Genomic DNA, 22,199 nt, shown 5'->3' with positions numbered 1-22,199 from the left:
AAATTTGTATTTCCCTTCGATAAGAATTTATTGGTCAACCGATTCAAATTTTGAGATAAGAGAGGAAAGAAGCCAAATAAATCTACTCGTGCACGAAATGTAACTGTAGAGGCTTATGTTTACCTATAATTGGGTGGAAAGTAACTAGCTATCAACATATGTACGTACAAGTATGTACATATGTGAAATCTAAACAAACGATAAAGGGAAACACACGGTTACGCAATAACTTGAACAACTCAACAATCTTTAATATCTAAAAAGCCCATGGAAATTGTAATTAATTTTACCGGGTTAATGATTTCAAAAAAAAAAAATGATGATATTAAGTTTAAATGATCTTAATAGATATTTTGGATATGAAACGCGTTCTTGCTCGCCTCGTTCCGATAAAACTGATTTTTCTTTTCAGAAAGAGTCCGTAAACAGGTCTCTTTGGATATGTTTGAACGTGCGAATTCCCATCCCACATTCATGGAGAGCATTATAACTGCCGGTGAGTCATGGGTTTACGGATTTGACATGCAAACAAGTCAACAGTCATCGAATGGAGAAAAAAAGAGACGAAACCAAAAAACAGACGCCAAAGCCGCTCAAAAATCAAGGTGATGCTCATTGTTTATTTCAATATTCGTTGTTTGATACATTATGAATTTGAATTCCATTTGGACTCCGCAATGAAGCGTCTGCGTGAGAGGAATCGTTAAAAACAGCTAGAATTGTGTGGATTTTACACAATGATAGTGCACCATCGCTACGAACCACGATTGTGACCGAATTTAAAGCCAAAAACGCAAAGAATACCATCGATTAACCAACGTATTCACCAGATTTGGCTCCGTGTGATTTTTTCTTTTCATTTTTTCGACCATCGAATCGCACGTAACCCCTTGTAACCATCAAACTACCGTAATTTAATGATGTTTCTAATTTTTTGCAATTCAAAAATGGCTATGTGTGTAAAATTTTAATTAATCAATATTAAGACAAAAGACGAAGATTGCATTGCGACTTTAAATCTTGTATGCCCTTTCCAAAATCACATAAACTTACCTAGCCGCAGCATATCGGTTAAGTCCATTTAATGCTAGATGCTAGTGAGGCGATGTGATCCATGTTTGGAAATATGGATCCCAGGGTCAATCAATATTAGATTAATCCAAAAGTTTTAGTAACTTGTTTCAATTGATCATGTGTTAATCAGTTGAAGCCAATGCAGTATCCATTCGGCCAAAATAAAAATTTAACATTTCTCTTAGCAACGCGAAATGTGGCGACTATCTTTTCTGTCTCTTCAAAAGAACTAGGGTCGTTTCTGATCACAAATACAGACATACATATAAAAATATGTGATATTTTGTGTGCAAATCAACGGAATACTCTCAAACAGCGCATAGCAACATACAAGATACAACAACAATTAGGTGATAATTATAAAAAAATTAACAATAATTCTGATGTTGTTTATCATTGTTATCAAAAAGCGAAACTATGACTGTTATTTAGTACACCGTATCGCATTAGAAAGGAATATCTGTTTTTTTTTTTTTTAATTTTGAAAAATTGCAGCACCGCCTCCTATTACGTTTAATGTATGTACATGTATACCTTCCAAACCATTCAAGTTATAACGGGTGATTTTTTTGAGGTTAGGATTTTCATGCATTAGTATTTGACAGATCACGTGGGATTTCAGACATGGTGTCAAAGAGAAAGATGCTCAGTATGCTTTGACATTTCATCATGAATAGACTTACTAACGAGCAACGCTTGCAAATCATTGAATTTTATTACCAAAATCAGTGTTCGGTTCGAAAATTTTTTATCGACAAATTTTGTTCAGCGATGAGGCTCATTTCTGGTTGAATGGCTACGTAAATAAGCAAAATTGCCGCATTTGGGGTGAAGAGCAACCAGAAGCCGTTCAAGAACTGCCCATGCATCCCGAAAAATGCACTGTTTGGTGTGGTTTGTACGCTGGTGGAATCATTGGACCGTATTTTTTCAAAGATGCTGTTGGACGCAACGTTACGGTGAATGGCGATCGCTATCGTTCGATGCTAACAAACTTTTTGTTGCCAAAAATGGAAGAACTGAACTTGGTTGACATGTGGTTTCAACAAGATGGCGCTACATGCCACACAGCTCGCGATTCTATGGTCATTTTGAGGGAAAACTTCGGACAACAATTCATCTCAAGAAATGGACCCGTAAGTTGGCCACCAAGATCATGCGATTTAACGCCTTTAGACTATTTTTTGTGGGGCTACGTCAAGTCTAAAGTCTACAGAAATAAGCCAGCAACTATTCCAGCTTTGGAAGACAACATTTCCGAAGAAATTCGGGCTATTCCGGCCGAAATGCTCGAAAAAGTTGCCCAAAATTGGACTTTCCGAATGGACCACCTAAGACGCAGCCGCGGTCAACATTTAAATGAAATTATCTTCAAAAAGTAAATGTCATGAACCAATCTAACGTTTCAAATAAAGAACCGATGAGATTTTGCAAATTTTATGCGTTTTTTTTTTAAAAAAAGTTATCAAGCTCTTAAAAAATCACCCTTTAGTACCCAAATTCGCTCACGATATAACTTTTCGACAGAGTAAGAATGTACGAAATTGGACGAAAACCACGCCCACTCCACAAAAAATAGCAATTTTAAAAAATGCTAAAATGTGATAAATCAATAACCGAACGCCTCAGAGACATAAAATTGTATATACAGTGTGGTACAAGAAGGCTTTGTGGAAGATGGAGTCAAAATTGAACACTAGACGTAGCTCCGCACACCTTTAGGTAAAATCACATATACCGGTCCTACTCCACCAATTTTAAACAAATTCAGTACATACCATTATCCTGATATTCCTATATTACAGTGCGAGAATGGCCAAAATCGGGGTACAACCACACAAATTTCCTATATAACATTATAACATTAAGTATTATCGAAAGCTTTCACCTTCCAGTCAACAAATCTAGCAACAATTAATGCAACGACATACAATTTTGCCCAAATAGCGCCTTTAAGATATGCCATCTTAAGTATAAAAATCGGACCAAAACTATTCAAGCCCCCACATACCGTATATGTGGACCCCAGTTCTAATTGCGAACTTTTTATCGAAAATATTGGTCAAATTGTGTGTCATATTTTGAAATACGGAAAAGTTCCACGGCTATGAAATGTCCCTCCTTACTTGATGTTTATTGTTTTCTGATATCGAACTGCTTCTTAACAAACTACTAAATTACCATTTACGCTATTATTTAACGGTTGACACGAGGAACACCCAAATATGACGAATGCTATAAATTACAAACGATTAAATAATCAGTCGGCGCATACTACAGCCCAAATCATAAATAATTTCTTATCAATATTAGGCATTAAATAGTTTGTCTGTCATATCAAACAAAGCCATAAATAATTTTAATCAATGCTCCGATAGCTAGCAGTTGACTCACATAAACTTCCATTGCCTGACATATAATTACTTACAAATTTGGAAATAAATGGTGCGCAATCAATTTTGACATGCGATCGATGGATCTTTATGTATGTGTATGGTATATAAAAATATATAACGGGTGATCCAAGAGAAGGAAATTTTTTCAATAACCCTTTTTTTTACATATCACACGTCAGTGGTGTCAACTTTATTTTACATTATGACAATATGAATTTTTATTATGACAATATTATTTTTGTTCAGCATTGTTTCGTATTTCATCATGAAAAGACTTCAACCTGAGCAACATTTAAACAATGTGTTTCGCGCGCTTCGCTCAACTTTTGGTCAAAATAATCACCCTACTGAGCGTTCTATTCGCAACGCCATCACCCATCTTGAGACTCAGCGCATTTTATGTCGAGACCTTAAATTGAACACATACAAAATGCAGTTTGTGCAAGAACTAAAGCCACTCGACCTATCCAAGCGACATGGCTTCGCTCTGTAAGTTCTTGAAAAGTTCCAAGAAGAACCAACGTTTTCGACCCAGAATTTGTTCAGCGATGAGGGCTATTTCTAGCTCAATGGGTAAGTAAACAAGCAAAATTGCCGGATTTGGGAAGAAGAGCAACCAGAAGAGATTTAAGAGCTGTTATTTCATCAATTATCAGTCCATATTACTTCAAAAATGATGACGTTGAGAACGTAACCGTCCATGACGACCGTTATAGTGCTGAGATAACCGACTATTTGATGACTGAAATTGAAGCTCGTGAGATCGGTGACATTAGAATTTAACAAGTCGGCGCCACTTTTCACACATCGCATCAACTTATCAATGGATTTAGTAAGAGAACATTTCGACAAGCAGAGAATTTCACGTTTTGGGCCGGCCGATTGGACACCAAGATCTTTAGACTTTTTCCTGCGGATATGTTTGAAGTCTAAAGTCTATACCCGCGTCGATTGAGGCCTTGGAGCAAAACATCACACGTGTCATTCGCCAGTTACTAGTGGAAATGCTCGAACGAGTCCTCGAAAATCGGACTCAAAGGATAGACCATCTGAGACGTAGCCACGGCCAACATTTGAAAGAGATAATCTTCAAAAAATAAACGCCAAAGTGTGTTTTTTCTCTAAAAAAGTAGGGAGCCTCTAAATGGATCACCCTTTATGATGCGTGTGTTTTTCTTAATGCGAGTATTATTTTTAACCCGAGCAAAGACGAATTGAAAAATTTCGATTTTTTTATAATTTCGATGCTGCTAGGAAGCTTCTCCAATTCAATAATTGGGCGGAAGTGACAGTTCTCTTCAAATACCGTTTAAACAAAAATTATTCTTTGCAAAAAGGAACCTTGAAACAAATTCGAGCAACGCCTTGAATGGCTAATCTAATCATTAGCAATAATGGCGCACAAACGCCAAACGTCAATATCTCAAGTATTTTTACTGCAATAAATCCTAATATTTATGTATCTACGGTTATCTATACTTATATTTGGCAAAGTCCACTACACCGTTGAAATTTTGACCAGCAAGCTTCAGTTGATTTTTGACTCAAGACATAACACATCATGTCGTACGCACGACGCACACTTTTCTTAGCCACACTCGCTTGTGTACTGTACGCCGCATTGGCGCTGCCGCCATGCGCACGCGATGACGAGGATTGCCGCGAGAGCCGCATGCATCCCGATCTGCCTGACCTGCCGCAGGGCAGAATATTGCCACGCAAAATCGATGGCGATGACACGAACGATTATTGGCGCAATCAGGGCAAAGAATTCATCCAGACTAAAATGGCACAGAAGTTGAACACGCAGAAGGCTAAAAATGTGATTTTGTTCTTGGGCGATGGCATGGGCCTAACCACGCATTCGGCTGCGCGCAATCTCATCGGCGGTGAGGAGCAATACCTATCCTTCGAGAAATTCTCCTACACTGGTCTGTCGAAAACGTATGCTGTCGATATTATTGTGCCCGACTCGGCGAATACCGCGACTGCGTACTTGTGCGGCGTCAAAGCCATGGAAGGCACGATCGGTGTGAGCGCACAGGTGGAACGCGATGATTGTGCAGCTATACTAAATACCACCAATCACGTTTACTCGATCGCCAAGTGGGCCATGGATGCTGGTAAGTCGGCCGGTGTGGTGACCACGACAAGAATTACGCATGCCTCGCCTGCGGGTGTTTATGCGCACACAGCCGATCGCGATTGGGAGGATGATACTGAGGTGGATACATGGTGTGGCGCTAACAGCGGCGTGCCGGACATCGCCTACCAACTAATAAATGGCGAGGTGGGCAGCAAGTTGTCGTTCATGATGGGCGGTGGCAAGAGACATTTCATCGACAGTAAACTATATGCGAATGGCACACGTAGCGATGGACTGGACTTAATCGATCAATACAAGAAACTTAGTGACCGAAATGCCTTTGTTGAGTCGCGCACTGAACTCAATAATTTGAACTTCAGCAATGTGGATCGCGTGTTGGGCATTTTCAGCGACAGTCACTTGCAGTATCACTTGGAGACCGATGAGAACTCACGCCAACCCACACTGGAGGAGATGACACGCAAGGCTATTGAGTTTTTGAGCCGCAACGAAGAGGGCTACTTTATCTTCATCGAAGGCGGACGCATCGATACGGCGCATCATGACAATATGGCGCGCTTAGCACTGGATGAGGTAGTCGAGCTTTCTAAAGCCGTCAACGCGGCACGTGAGTTGACTAGCGAAGAGGACACTCTGATTGTGGCCACTGCTGATCACTCGCATGCTTTCAGCTATTCCGGTTACCCAGTAAGTAAGCACGTTCAGTTTTAAGTTTTTGAAATGTTTGCCTACATATACTTTCCTACCCAACAGTATCGCGGTAATGACATTTTTGGTCGCACACCTGCAACTCCTCTTGACAAGAAGCCGTTAATGACCTTGAGCTACGCAAATGGTCCGAGCTTTGAGAAATTCTACGATGTTACGAATAAGGAGCGTCGTGACCCGACTACGCTTGTCACCGGTGATGTTCATGATCAATTCCCCGCAACCGCTCCATTTGACTCGGAGACCCATGGTGGTGATGATGTTGCTGTATTCGCTTCCGGACCCTGGGCTCATTTGTTTACTGGCGTTTACGAGCAAAATACCATTCCACATATGATGGCCTATGCTTCGTGCTTGTCCGACGGTCTGACGGTGTGCTCCACGGCTTAGGCATAGGTTTTTTCAAACCTACAGTTTCTATTAAAATATCTGTGTTTTGAAATAAATTATGAGTATCTCTATTTAATAGAAAAGGTTAGTTAAGTTTTTTCTAATGAAGTTTATGAGAACGTTTGCCATGGTCGTCATCAAAAGGGGTGTCTCGTACCAGGCCGTTGTTTACTTATAATAGAGGGTGTTTTTTACATGGCGGGTCCAAAGCCCAGCGCACATCCCTGGGGGCATGATTCGCCTTTTCACTTTATCTCGCCTTCAAACGAATTTTTCTTTGACTACCCAGAGAATACTTGGTCAAAGGCCAGAAGTAGTTAGCAGCTCGAGCAATATGTAAGAGAATCGCTTCTGAGCACTCCCAAGAGAATAGCGCTTAGAGAACTTACCTAACCTGCGTGAACTTCTACACATGGCGCCATCCTCTATCTTAATCTCTAACGCATTCGCTGTTTGGCGCCAATTGGAAATTCCAAGTGCAGCCAGGTCCTTTCCCACCTGGTCTTTCCAACGAAGTGGATGTCTTCCTCATACTCTGCTTTTCCGGCGGTGTTTTCATTCATTCGGCTCTAAATTGGTCTAAAACGTTTACTACCGCTCCATTAGAAGTATTTATAAAGTATTTGTTTCGATAAAAGAGCTGCTATCGAATTGATTCAATAAAAATACCGCAAGACTTTTTTGACAATTAAAAGCCACATAAACTTGACAAAGCTTTGAAAGCTATCCTATTTGACTGTAACCAAACTTAAGCTCTTTGGATGCTCAAATCAGTTTTTATATTACTCTTCACCAACGAAATCATAACACCAGTGTTTCTAAGTAATTTGACAAAAGCTTTTTTAGCAATTTAATCATATCTCTTTACAGTTGTTATCAAATGTTACCAAATACTTTCTATATAAGGGGTCGGTTCGAGATATAGATAAATCGAATAAAAACTATTTATAAAGTTCGGGCTAAGCAGTAACATTCAGTGCAATTGGAGAGATTAAGCAGCATTAATGATGGAAAAAGCAAGCAAAGCGTTAACATCGGCTGCACCGAAGCTTTAATAGCCTTTACAGGTGCAATTTCTAAAACTAAAGGTTTAAAAGCATGTTTATCTTGATTTTCCACGATTTTTATCTTGATATTATTACGATTTCCAACGGTTAGTTTATATGGCAATTACTTCCTCTAGTGGTCCTATCGACACCATTTAACGGACGTTGTTTTAGGCGCGTAGTTTTCAATGAGGCAATACTTTTTTCAAGGTCTTTTTGACAGCTGTTACTTGATTTATTTGGTTTTTTGTTTGCCATTTCAGAATGAATAGACTTAATTCCGAACTATGTATGTCTGAAATGTTTTACCAAAATAATGATCCCCTCGGTAGACATAATCGTCCAGCGTCTATAATTCGAGTAATCATAAATCAGTTTCGCTCCGCTTTTACCCTAGTGGCTACTGCGTATCCTCAGACGCCGTACAGAGCAAGCCGAAGACCTTAGTGCTGTTGTGAAGTAGAGTAACGAAGAAGACCCGAAACAGTCCTTTCATTGCACGCGACAATTAAAGCTGTGCCCATCCACGCTCAAGAATCAAAGCCGCATAAGCAACAAGCTCGTCACACGTTCGATGAGTGGACCCCAAACGAGATGGCCACCGATCGTCAGTTTCACAACAAACTTTCGTTCAGCGTTGAAGTTCACTTTTGGTTGATAAAACCGTTCATAAACAAAATTGTCTCATTTGGAGTGATAATGATCCTTAAGCCATTGTTGAGACCATTTACTTTCTCAAAGAGTCACTTTTTTGTGTACTCTTTGCGCAGGTGGAACCTTGATTAATAACTTTCTCATTCCTGAAATGAATGATGTTGTCGTGGACGACCAGAAAGAACCAATTTATTGAAAGAAACTTTTGGAGAGCGCTTTGTTTCGCGTCGAGGATCTGTGGACTATTTTTTGTGGGATTATGGAAAGTCGCTTGTCTAAGCAGATAAACCCAAGACTATTGACACCTTGGAAGAAAATATTCAGCGCCATATTGCTGACCTACTGACTGAATTTCTGCAAAAAGTGGTCAAAATTTGGTACTCTCGGCTGGATTTCATTCGACCTAACCAAATTTGAAATCGATATCACGAAAACTGAGACACTAGTATGCGTATATACAGTTAGACGAACAGACGGTGAAACGAACAAGCCTAAATTGGCTCAGCTCGTTGCTCTGACCACTTATATGTACATATGTATGTACGTATGTGTATGTATACTTTCTGGTGCCTCCGACATTTCGTTCTGGGTATTGAAAATAATCAAATATCTGAAAACACTGTTCAGGGTATAACTATTGACCGTCTTGAAATCTTGACAAAATGTTTCGGCGAACAAAGATTTTTCAAACGCTTATCGAGCCATCCTCGAATGGTAAGCTTTTAAAATTATACACCATTTTATTGCCCCAAATTTGAAAACGTGTGGTTGAACTTGTGAGAGCAGAACTTTTTATATCGACTAATTTGATAACTTGATAACTTAATAGCAGCATGCGGAATGTTTTGGGGCTAGTTGATAAGATTCGAGTGATCATAAACTAATTATTGGTGGTAAAATCGTATGTATATGCACATAAGAAAATCACCTGAAAGTCTCGTTTATACACGATACCGCTTTCACCGCCCCAACACAAATGGGACATGTTTCGATGGCAGACCAATAAAGCAGCATCGGTCTCTCACGTGTCCGCCTTATCTTTAGCTTTTGGACATTCGAAGAACACAATAGCTTTACAAAGAAAAAAAAAGAATTATATCATTAGCAGTATTTAAGTAGTTTCAAGACAAACCTTTGGACAGTCTATCATTTACTCACAAATCGTAAGCTATGTCGCGACTAATACTCAGCGGAATTGTATGTTGTCTAGTGTTGCGGACTGCATATGCAATTCCAGCTTGCGCGCAGGACGATGAGGATTGTCGGGAGAGTCACATGCATCCCGATTTGCTCAGCGAACGCGACAGACTCACATCTCAAAGTAGGATTGCAGGCGAAGAAACCACAGAGTATTGGTTGGATCAAGGCAAGCAGTTTGTGAAGGAAAAGCTGCACACGCCTGCCAACCAAAATATCGCCAAAAATATAATTATGTTCCTGGGCGATGGCATGGGCATCACCACACACTCTGCTGCGCGCACTCTACTAGGCGGTGAAGAAAAGTCGCTCTACTTTGAAACGTTTCCGCATACTGGGCTGTCACGCACCTTTAATGTGGATAAAATTGTGCCCGACTCGGCGTCCACGGCCACCGCATATCTGTGCGGCGTCAAAGCAATCGGTGGCACCATCGGCGTTAGTGGGCATGTGGACCGTACCGATTGTGTTGGGTCGGCAAATGTCACATACCATGTGAACTCGATTGCCAAGTGGGCGGTGGATGCTGGCAAATCAGCAGGTGTGGTGACCACCACCAGGATAACACACGCCTCACCGGCTGGCGTCTATGCGCATGTTGCCGAGCGCGATTGGGAGAATGACAGTGAGGTGAAAGGTGATTGTGGTACCGACACCGTGGTGCAGGACATCGCATACCAACTGATACATGGTGAGGTGGGTAGCAAACTATCCGTTATATTGGGTGGTGGCAAACGTGAGTTCATAGACTCCAAATTGTATGCGGCCGGTAAACGCAGCGATGGACGTAATTTGATTGAGGAGTATAAGCAGCAAAGCAGTCGAAATGCTTATGTCGAGACGCTTGATGAATTGAATAGCTTGAATGTAACTGAAGTGGATCGCCTTTTAGGGCTCTTCCAAGACAACCACTTACTTTATCATTTGGAGACGAATGAGCAAAGTAATCAACCCACATTGGCAGAGCTGACCCGGAAATCTATAGAGTTTCTAAGTCGCAACGATAAGGGCTACTTCATTTTCATTGAGGGTGGACGCATCGATCATGGTCATCATGACACTTACGCACGCCTGGCTTTGGATGAGACGCTAGAGTTCGCCAAGGCCATACAACTAGCGCGTGAGTTGACCAACGAAACGGACACTTTGATTGTGGTCACCGCCGATCACTCGCACGCCATGACTTATTCGGGTTATGCGGTAACTTTTGCCACTTATATTCACTTAATTTTTGTTGTATTAATTATTATATTGAAATTTTAGGATCGAGGCAATGATATTTTTGGCAGCACAACTTATACGGGCAAAGATGGCCAGCCATTCATGACCTTGAGTTACGCAAACGGTCCGAGTTATGAAACATTTTTTGATGTCCAGCAGCACGCACGCCACGATCCTACCACTCTGATAACGGGTGCAATATACGACTCATTTCCTTCCACAATTCCATTGGATTCCGAGACACACGGCGGTGACGATGTGGCTGTGTTCGCTTCGGGTCCGTGGGCTCATCTGTTTTCTGGTGTTTATAATCAAAACACCATTCCCCATATGATGGCTTATGCTTCATGTGTGGGTAGTGGCTTAAAGGCGTGTTCTACGGCGAACTAATTCATATTACGTCATTTGTGAAATATTATTGTGTGCATGTGTTTGTATTATTATTTTTGTAAATTTATGTGTTTTTGTTTTTATAATTGAAAAAGAAGTATGGACAAGTTTTTACATTTTAGTTAAGGAGAGCAGCTTCAGTCATTCTTCTTGTAATTCCGAGTACAAAGATATTGGAATACACTCAATATTTTGGTTAATATTTCAGAAATTCAGAAACTCTAGAGGGAGCTGAGCACTCACCTCGCGAATTTAGTATGGCCTTTCAAACAACCGAAAGCTGACGAAGTAGACTTTTGGTAAGCGTTTCAGGGATGGACTTTAGTAAAAAATTCTAGAGGGAGCTGAGCTCTCCCCTCGTGATTTAGTGTGGCCCATCGTATACTTCGGACGAGCTTTATGACACGAACTAAGTTTTTCAGACGCATGACCGCAATGAGCACCTTATACATATAGGTTCACGTGATCAGATCAATTCAGTTGATAAACATCTTTATTGTGATAAATGCGACAAAGCAGACTTCTGTGAAAATTATGTCCCTCTCCAAGTAATTTTTATAGATCACACCTTCCCGATCTCAGAAATCCGTAATCATTCTATTATCAGTCGAAAAAGTTTTCGTCTTCTTCAGGGTAGCTTAGTAAAGTGAAGTCCACGGTTACGACTGTTCCTTAGTTTCTGATGTGTACCAATGGTTCCATCATTCGTCAACGGCCACGAAACGACGCAGAAAACCCATTTAAATAAAACTTCCAAACTAAGAGTTCGATTTTGCTGAAATCTAGGGGCGTCATCGATAATGAAAAATAATTGTTTTTTACGTCCAATATATTGTCGACGTACTCGCTCAGCAGAGTTGGTAATTCAAGCAACAACGGTTCTGTTTCGCGCCACGTTTACGCTGGTGGATAATGCGCATTCTCTGAGACGCCGTACAAAGCATACCAGCGACGTTTTTGCTGCTGTGAAGTAGAGTACCGAAGAAGACCCAAATCAGTCTGCCGACATTTGAAACTGTTTCCAGCTACTTTATCGAAGGTTTAGCTAAAAGATCTGGGTTTGAGGTCACACAAAATCTAACTGGTGCAAGAATGTACGCTGAACATCAAACTCGTCGTACGTTTGGTGAGTGGGCCACAAATGAATGATCCCAATTTTTACAGGAAACTTTCGTTCACCGTTGAAGCTTTGGTTGATAAGAGACCGTTCATAAACTAAAATGCCGCATTTGGAGTGATGATGATCCCCCGTGAGACCCCGTTATGTTACAGTTAATGAAGAATGCTATAAAGCCATAAATAAATACTTATTCGGGCCTATTTTGATGTGGACAACAAAATTATCTCGCGTCGTAGACCTGGAGAAGCTTAACATTGCTGAACAATTTTCTAAAATTATGTGAAGTCGCTCGTCTGAGCAGATAATTCCCAGACGATTGACGTCTTGGAACTTTTGACGCGTTATTGCTGACATATGGCCTCAAAAAGTGTTCCAAAACTAGGCCTCTTCGTGGCAGTCACTTGACCGAAATCATTTTTAGAACACAATGGCTAGTCTTTATCTTTGTAATAAAGCTATATTCTTAGCCATAACATTAAATTCTTGTTGTAAACCATATGTCTAGAACACACATAAGTTTGGTTTGGTTGCTCCGTGCCATATAAAGATAACTCTTGAGGTATCAGTAGAGACTAAATACCTAAAATATCGATAAATTATCGATATTTCGATGAATTATAATTTTACATGATTTAATGTCTATTATTATAAATCATCGGTATATACTGTAATATAAATAGATAGGTATCGATAAATTATCTATAATTCGATAAACTATGTTATAATAATAATTTTTATCGATTATACGTAATAGAAAAATTTTCAACATATTAAGTGCTTGGAATAAGACCGTTAAATATTTATATATTTATTTACATAACAAATTTTCAGGGAATTAATACATACCATCTATAAAAATTCTATAAAACCTTACTTAGAAAGCCGAATATCTCCAGAAGTATTAATTATACTTTTTTGTACTAAATAAACTATCCTACAAGTTTATCATTTACATTTTTTCTATAGCTCTTCTCATTTACGAGATATATACAAAATAATGCGAAATTCGTGGAAATATGAGTTTCAACTTTGTCACAATAGGCACTTTTGAAGAATGTTTAATTCTGAGGAATATGTGTCTATTGTCAAAGCGATGCCATAAAATGCATCTGAACTATAGAAATTTAAAGATAAAAAATCACGATTGTCGTATATTTTCAATGGAATATTTTTACATGCCTTGGTCCAGTCCTTAATGATAATATTAAGGGCTCAAATTTTGAGTGTATTTCCAAGGAAATTTCATGACGGGATTGAAAAAAATTAAGAGTTCAAAAGAAAAAACACCCTAATATACATATGTATATATTATATAGGAGATATTGAATAAAGTTATTGGTGTTGTTTTTGTTGTGGCGGCAGAATTCTGTAGACTTGACAGTCCTTGACCGGAGTTTCTGAAATCATGAACCATAACCTGTAGTCAAAGTCGGTTTAAAAACCTTTCATATAGTCCATTTTTAATTACAAATTGTGTATAAAACTTTTTTCAAAAAAACGAAACTAATTTGAACGACATGCAAACTGTGTGCTTTCCTGTCAAAATGAAAATTACAGTTAGCCAAATGTCACATTTGCATGCCATAACTGCTTGTTGGACGAACTGCCTTCAATTTGCGGCTGACAGCATGCAATTTGTATGCAAAATACGAACGCACGCAGCAGCTGAACACGAAATCACAAGTCACACACACACATGCACACATATGAAATGTAAATACACGATTAAATTGCTTGCCACAAATTGCTAACGGAGCAAACCCATTTTGGTGCAAATTAACATTAAGATAACCTCACCGATTATCGCTGCCATTACTAAGATAGTAAATACCAAGTCACACATACCCACACATACGCATATACACATATACAAAAGCAGCAGTAACAATTGCCGTTGAACGTTATTATAACGGTTTCAAGCTATTATTGCAGGTCATAATGGCAACTGCCAATGCAAAAGTGCAACGCTGGCAGTAGTCGCAACAGCAGACGCACAGGAGGGAGCAAATAAGCATGAGAATGACTGCAGTCGCAGTGCTGGCATGCACACAACATGAATATTCATTAACCAACATGTGTTTGCATGCGCTGTGGCAACACCTCGACTACAGCTGAGCGACCCAAGTGCAAAAGAAAATGATAAAAAAATAAAATAAAACGAAAATTGCGCACTAAAATGGTCGAATGGGGAAAATAGAAATATGCTAGCATATATTTAAGTGCATGTCAGCGCAAATGCAGGCATGTTGAATCAACACAGACACACCTACACATAAAAGTTAGCAAGCCAGACAGCAGGTGAGCAATCATCGACGCATTGACATTCCCTCGATTGACAAATAGACATGCAATAAAGTGCTTGTGCCACCTGCGCTCTCAGGGCGAAGCTTTCAGGTGTCTGCTGGAAGGTGGAAGATAGCTGTATGTCGATTGCACACAGCAGCAGGCAAGCTACAATAATTATTAATCCAAAAAAATAAATTTGCATAGGAGAAATCTGCTTTTAGGCGCTGGCATGGATATGTGCGAAATAAAAATATTATTTTCGTATAAATTTAGTTGCAAATTATTGAAATGTTTACAAAGCAATCTTCACTGCTTAATGCTCTCTTCTGCACACAAAATTTTATGTGCGAATTTTTCACAACTCATTTGAAATTCATAATAAATTATAATGTCTTCTAAACTGTCAGCAACATTTTGTTGATGCAATTTCTTTGCTCCACTCTTTCTTTCCTGCTACTCTTGATTTTATGACTTTCAGGTAGCTGTAGCTAACCTTCGTTTGCTTAAGCTGTGCATACATTGCATGTGTCTCCATGTGCGCAGCGCTCCTTTCTTGCTTTCTTGTGTCATGAAGTGTCTTTATTTGTTTGCCGAGGTGAAAATTATTTCCCAATAAATCTATGTCATAATGTTGATTGAAGAGCGTCATTTTTATGTACATATATCGTAGGCCATCACCTGCATGCACCGCAATTGCGAATCAATAACCTTCAAAGACAATTTATTGCTTATGAAAATGTAAATGACTTTGTGCCCTCACATGGCGCATGAATATATTTCGGCAAGAATGCCTGTCTTGATGCTTAGCTATAATTTCAGTTAAATATATTCAATGCAGGATAGGCGAAGTAAGGTCATTGCCGCTCGTCTTTTTTATTAAACTTATTCGTGTGTGGAGTGCAATTAAGCTCAAACTTTTGAAATCATCAATTAATTTTTTATATGTAACTTATAGGTCAAGGGCTCATTGCAAAGCAAAAAGGATACACACAGAGTTCACTTATGATGGCAAAAAATACTTTGAAATTTTAGGTATCGATAAAGTATCGATATTTTGATAAATTATCAACATATTTTGTTAAATAGGTATATTTATCCAACATTTTTAATTTCCCAATTTCCTGCTTTTCAAGTCTTTGGAATAACTCCGTTGAAGATTGATATATTAATATACCCATATTTAATGCAATGACTTATCAATGTTGTTGAAGATTGATGTTGAAGCTTGATTGATTGATTGATTGATTGAAGAAAGTAAATTGTTGTACAGATATTTAATGCCTTTTATTATAATTCATCGATACATAGTAAAATATAAATGGGCGTTTATCGATAAATTAACGATATTTCGATCAACTATGCCATAATAATATTGATATATCGATATACACATATTTAAAGCCTTTTATTATAATTAATTTTATTATAATTAATCGAAGTCAATTATTAATAGGTAGTTATCGATAAGTTATCTAATATATCGATATACACATATTTATGCTTACTATTATGGTTCATTGATATTTACCTAAATACAATTAGATATACGTAATAATAGTTTTGAAATAACTCCAATGAATATTGATATATCGATATAAACATACTTAATTCCTATTATTATAATTAATCGATATATATTTAAATATAAAAGTATACATCGGTATCGATAATTCAATAAATTATGTTATATTAATATTTGTATCGAATATGCGTAATAGCAAAAATATCACATTTATCACTTTGATACTCGATATATATCGAAGATCGATAATTTTCGACTAAAATGTTAGCCTGTTTTCTTTGAATAAGTCATATGCCTTAAAAAATATCGATTGCCCATAATTTTTGACTAAAAATATCTAAAAAATCTTCTTAAAAAAAATTTAAAAATAAGCTATTGCAGGGTTTAAAAAATATCGGACTCTGTAAAAAATTGTATCCTCAACAATAAATATGGATTACCGATGCTTGGAAAACAAAGATATCGTCACGTCTAACGACTACTCTGCTAAATACCAAAAAGTTGTTATTGTTTACATAATCTCTATATGTCAGTTAGTCAGTATTTATTTATTTGAGATTCGAAAAAATGATCTGGCGATTTTTACTATGTTGTTGTTTAAGGAACTCAACTTTATGTGGAACGAAAGTGTATGAGTGGCACAAAGCATTCAGTAAAGAACTCACCGACATGCCTCATACGTCTCGGCCATACATTTCTGTTAATGACAATAACATTGTGAACTATGTTGTTGAAAATCGTCGTTGAGCATCAGCGAGAAAATGGCGTTCCAAAAATAAGCCGCAACCTCAAAAAACCAAAATTCTTTGAAAGCACTGAAAACCTTCTCAGCCGAAGCTTATAACAAGTGTTTGATAATTTTGATTAAACCTTGCCGTGCTAGGCTAATGAGTCAGTCCGGGTCAATTTTAATAATGCTCCAACAAAATCATTGCAGCTTTCGCCCAAACATTGAAATTGATACAAACAAATAGTAAACAACATTGATACATTGCTAACTGCCGGCAATATGTTGCTGATCCACAAAGATAAAGGCAAAAAGCCAAAAAATGCAGTGAAAGCAAAAAGTGAAATGAGAAAAAACTGTCAAGAACTGAAGATAAAAACAACATACTATTATTTTGAAGACAAAACAGCTGTCAGGCTAAACTATTTTTGAACTCAATATATATATATATATGTATGTATATGGGTATGTTACGATTGTATGTATGTATATAAGCACATATTTTGCTTTTTGGCCCTACTTTATGGGCGTCAAAATGCTACAATACGGAATTACTTTGTCGGCAATGTGCCACATCTTTGGCAGCAAGCTAAGTATGCATGTGCTGAGTGCTGCCACAAAGTGAGAAGGGTGTGTGTGTGTGTGTGTGCACAAATTGGCAAAATAACAAGGCAAAGAGGCAGTCGAGTGCTGACAGTTGCAAATTGTGTTGTTATGTACTGAGAGATATATGCTGAGCACAGCAGCATACAATGTCAGACATTTCTGTTAAAAGATGGATTTTATGATAGTTTTAACACATGAAAATGGAATCTAGATTAAATTGCAATACAATAAATGTAATATAAAATAATATATAAAATACATGTATAACTAAATAAAATTTTAAAAATATGTATTAATTTGTCATATACTTGATATATGTCACGGAATATGTTTATGAGCAACATAAATGTCTCTTATACACCCACAAGTACCTTGAAATTACAACGCTCAAGATTTTTAATATTTTTTATCGCCCCGTAATTGTCTTCGAAAAATATTGTTTGCCATATTTGTGCAACTGTAGCAATCATATTACAAGCGCATATCCTTACGTGCCATAAAATCGCTCTTGCAATCATAATTTTTAATTTTTAAGTCAATTTTTAGTGCCTACTAAAAGAATATGCGCGCAATAACATGTCAACCTTAACGGTTGACCAGGGCGTATACGCAATCTTGGCTGCTTGGTGTCTTTAGAAAAGTAAGTAAACGCATGGGTGTTGGCTTGTGCGCATAACGGGAACATATGTCAGCTTCATATAAAACATTTAAAAATATTACATATGAACCGTTATGTGTGCGCTTACACGCTATATTATATACAAATTGGCAACGATGTACGCACACAGAAGCAGTTCAACATCTACAGATGCGCTCACAAGCCTGTTGGAGAATGTTTTATGCTTCCCATAAATGTTAAGTACAACAATTTTTCTGTCATAAAAATATGGTTCTTCAACGTCACAGTAAAGCTCAATGTTTGTAACGGTAGTTACTTGTAAATAAATGAAAAATTCTATTGATGCAAGTATTTTCAGCGAATTTTTAAGGTTCATAAACGAAATTCCTTTCGGCAGTGTGGTGACATGCGCTCTTTATATAAATTTACTACTAATAAACGCTTTATGTGATATGAAGAGTTAATTAATTTGTAGGGGACATTGTTGTGGTGTTTTTTTCGGCAAAAATTTGACTTTGAACAATGCGTAATTTTCCAAAGGACACTTAAACTGCGTGTGAACTTTAAAACAGTCATTAAACTTCAAGTGTTAAATAACATATACGCGTAGGTTTTAAAGTAAAATAGTTGAGGGTAGTTTGAGCGTTGTGGTAATCAATCATTTTCATAGTCCCATAAATTAGTTCCTACCCCCTAATATAATATGAAAACACTTTCTAAAAACTTGTTTATCCTTTCTTAACTCAGCTTATAAAGGGATCTTAATTCGTCAATTGAAAGTCCTCGTACTAATAAAAATAAATTTCGAATGTTGATAGTATATTGCTTTTTGAAGAGAAAAAAATGCACTTGAAATAAAAACTTGGCTTGATAACGAGCTTCCGAACACGGCCCTTGGAAAAGGTATGCTAAGTTTAGTCTCGAAGATATAAGAAAAAATACGGTGAACGCAGTAGAAGCCCAAAAGAGGTTGTTACCGACGAAAAAATCAAAAACAAACACAAATAATTTTGCATGACCGAAAAGTGAAGTTGTTGGAAATACCAAACGCTCTACAGATATCAAGTGAACATGTATATACATCATAGCATTCGTGAATACTTGGCTAAGGAAAAGTTCTGTGCAAAGTGGGTACCGCGCGAGCTTACTTTACACCAAAAACAATGTCAAGATGATGACTTGGAGCAGTGTTCGGAGATGTTCGAGCGTAATAAACCCAAGTTATTACATCGATATGTGATAATGGATGTAACATGGCTCCATTACTACCCTACGAAGTCCAATCGACAGTCATTCGAGTGAACTGCACTCGATGTACCCGCTTCAAAACGTATGTAGACAAATGTAACAGTTGGCTGGCAAGGTTATGACGTCTGTATTTTAGGATGCGCTTAGAATAATTTTTATTGACTATCTTGAAAAGGAAGGGATCTACAGCGACTATTACGAATTGGACTTCGACAGCATATTGTTCAGACCTGGGCCTCACTAACTATTTCCTGCTCTCAAATCTTAAAAGAATGCGCGCTAGGAAGAAGTTTTCGTCGAACGAAGAGGTGATCAGCAAAATTTAGGCCTATTTTGAAGTAAAGAACAAATCATAATACAACCAAAATGTTATCGAAAGGTAAGATACACGCTATATTTAGTGTATCATCCTAAAAGTCCTATCTCGACGAACAAAAGCCAAACTCTATAAGTCGCTCATAATTCCCGTCCTGCTATGGTGCAGAGGCTTGGACGATGACAACAACTGATGAGTTGACGTTGCGAGCTTTCGAGAGAAAAGTTCCGCGAAAGATTTATCGCGTAATTGGTGTCTACGCCAGTAAAGAAGAAGAAGAAGAAGATAATGGGACTAAGTACCATTTGATGAGGTGGCTGAAATCAACTCCAGTCAATGCACCGGATTCATAGAAAATAAGACTACAGAGTTGCTTCAACTTTAGTCCAACGGTAATTGAAAAGTGAAGGAGACAGTGTCTAAGTCTTCCCACCTGATCTTCTTCCATGCAACTTTGACAATTTGCATCCTTCAATATATTTTGCCTCAACGCGTGAATACCAATAGAACAGAGGTCAATTAGAACTTCTTTAATTTCCTTAAATTACGCTTTGAACCAGACGGATTTCGCCCAAGTGCTGACCAACGCTCGCTAAGCTCTGATGAGGTTCACTGATTCACTGCCAGTACGCAAGAGGATAGTGAACTCTGACTAGTTCCTAGCCGGCTGTGGTATGCGTTGCTTCTTACGGTCTCATCGTCTTTGCAGTTTCCAACGATACTGCAATGACTATTTACCCAACGATGTCTAATGTGAATGGCCTTTGACGCTACCGCTAAGCTTTGATCGCTAAAGCTTTGATCGCACTGATCAAGTTCTGTATCGCGGCTCGCTAACGAAGTGAATGTGTACCGTTCTGAGAGAACCTGCAGTTCGGAGAAGTATACCTGCCATTACCTTAATCGCTGCCACTTCTGCTTGAAATATAATACACAGGTCTGCGATCCTGAGACAGGAGCTTCCGACAGAGTACTCTTTTTCCGACCTTTCATTAAGCTTCGATCCACTCGAGAAAAATCTCACTACGCTTCTCAGTGCCAGCGATTCAACCTCAACCGCATAAGTGCACGCCCAAAAGAGCACCAGTAGTACGCTTTGCGATACACAAGTTCTGCATTTGAGGAATAAAATAGATGCAACACGACAGTTGGGTCTAAGTAACCTGAACGGACCCGAATTCTTATCCGGCCAAGGACTGTCAGCTCGGTAGCATTCCTCGAAATTACTTCAGCAATGCTTTATGCCGCTACAACAACAACAGTGTACCCCTTTCTGGAACCAGTTATTTCCTCGAGTCTGTTAGCAACCTTCTCAGCAATGTACCTACCGACTACGTACACGCGCATTCGATTAAGATTCCACTATAAATTATACCAAAGTATGGTAAAAGTCAGCCTCGAATTTATTTGTCAAAATCGGAAGTGATTTGCCTCATTTCCAAGAAAGTTACCTTTGTTTAAATTCTTGTTAGCGTCTTCTACCACCTTATCTCCTCTTATTACTCACAATTAAATATTACTCTTTCTTTTAGCTTTTGGCAAGTACGTCTTAGTTTCCTTTTCAGCATCAGCTTACGTTCGCTTAAAGCTTACAATGTTCTTTGTGCCCTATTCTTCACTAACAAACACACACACATACACACGTACTAACAATTGCCACAATACCTCACGCTTGCCATGCTTCAAACATGTCTTTGCCATCTTTCAACTATCAGCAGTTTCCATTGTAGCAACACAGCTGTCAAGCTGTCAGCTTGACTCACCTTATCACAGCAACAACAATGAAAACAACGCAAACAATGTAAACAAATAAAATGTATGATGCATTGCCATTCTGCGTGACTGCGCTCCACTGCGCTCGCCTGCCATATTTTGCACTCAAGTAATCATTTTAAGCATATGATTTAGAGAAAAGGTGAGATTTACAAGGCACAGGTTGCCTCAAACACACACAAACATGCACACGCGCACACATGAAGGCAACTAACAGTTAGTAGATGCGAAAAAATAAGAAACTCTATGCAAAAAGCACAACACTAAGCTACCTTGGATAGCGAAAAGACACTACAACAACAATGGCAAACGTGGAAACATTAAAAATCATATTTCGAACAAAAACACAATCACAGCAATCACGCTTTGCATCTTGGCCTCGACGCTGACAACGCATCGGCAGGGAAGTGGAATGAAGGAAAACCGTACGAAATGAAATGAAATCACATCAAATGAAAAAGAAATGGAAATGAAAATGAAAATGAAAACGAAAACGAAAATATTGCCGGCAACACAGATATATTGTATGATAAAGCTTTCAAGAAAACAAAACAGAAATCTTCAAATCGCATTTGGGCACAGCTCACTTAACGCGCACAGCCGAAAAAAACAACAATCCAGAAGCGTTAGCAGGCAGCACACACGCTCTCTGTTTTTCATGTCCTTTCCAATTATCAGCAAAATGAGCCCGGAGATATGAGAAATCGCTGCTAAAAATATCTAAATTCTAGCAGATAAGTCGATGGAGTGGGAGGACACGGGAAACGTTAGAAATGATGGCTGGCTCAACTCATTGAGC

The 22,199-nt window shown here is 38.4% G+C and overlaps 3 protein-coding genes across 5 annotated transcripts in view; 2 read left to right on the top strand and 1 right to left on the bottom strand.

Annotated features, from left to right (window-relative positions):
• Positions 1-22,199, bottom strand: part of LOC105226431 (TNF receptor-associated factor family protein DDB_G0272348) — a 115,458-nt gene that overhangs the window by 7,795 nt on the left and 85,464 nt on the right. The gene's annotated exons all lie outside the window — the stretch shown is intronic.
• Positions 4,993-6,763, top strand: LOC105226410 (alkaline phosphatase, tissue-nonspecific isozyme). Its single transcript, XM_011205271.4, has 2 exons — positions 4,993-6,264; positions 6,331-6,763. Exons 1-2 carry the CDS (start codon positions 5,032-5,034, stop codon positions 6,673-6,675), a joined length of 1,578 nt encoding a protein of 525 aa, XP_011203573.2. The 5' UTR covers positions 4,993-5,031; the 3' UTR covers positions 6,676-6,763.
• On the top strand, positions 9,504-11,362 carry LOC105226411 (membrane-bound alkaline phosphatase). The gene is made up of 2 exons (XM_011205272.3): positions 9,504-10,772; positions 10,836-11,362. The coding sequence occupies exons 1-2, from the start codon at positions 9,546-9,548 to the stop codon at positions 11,181-11,183; spliced, it is 1,575 nt and encodes a 524-aa protein (XP_011203574.2). The 5' UTR covers positions 9,504-9,545; the 3' UTR covers positions 11,184-11,362.

Source organism: Bactrocera dorsalis, chromosome 2 (genome assembly GCF_023373825.1).
Source record: "Bactrocera dorsalis isolate Fly_Bdor chromosome 2, ASM2337382v1, whole genome shotgun sequence".
Classification (NCBI taxonomy): domain Eukaryota; kingdom Metazoa; phylum Arthropoda; class Insecta; order Diptera; family Tephritidae; genus Bactrocera; species Bactrocera dorsalis.
The sequence above is the reverse complement of the archived record's forward strand: the minus strand, read 5'-3'. Positions and strand labels throughout refer to the sequence as shown.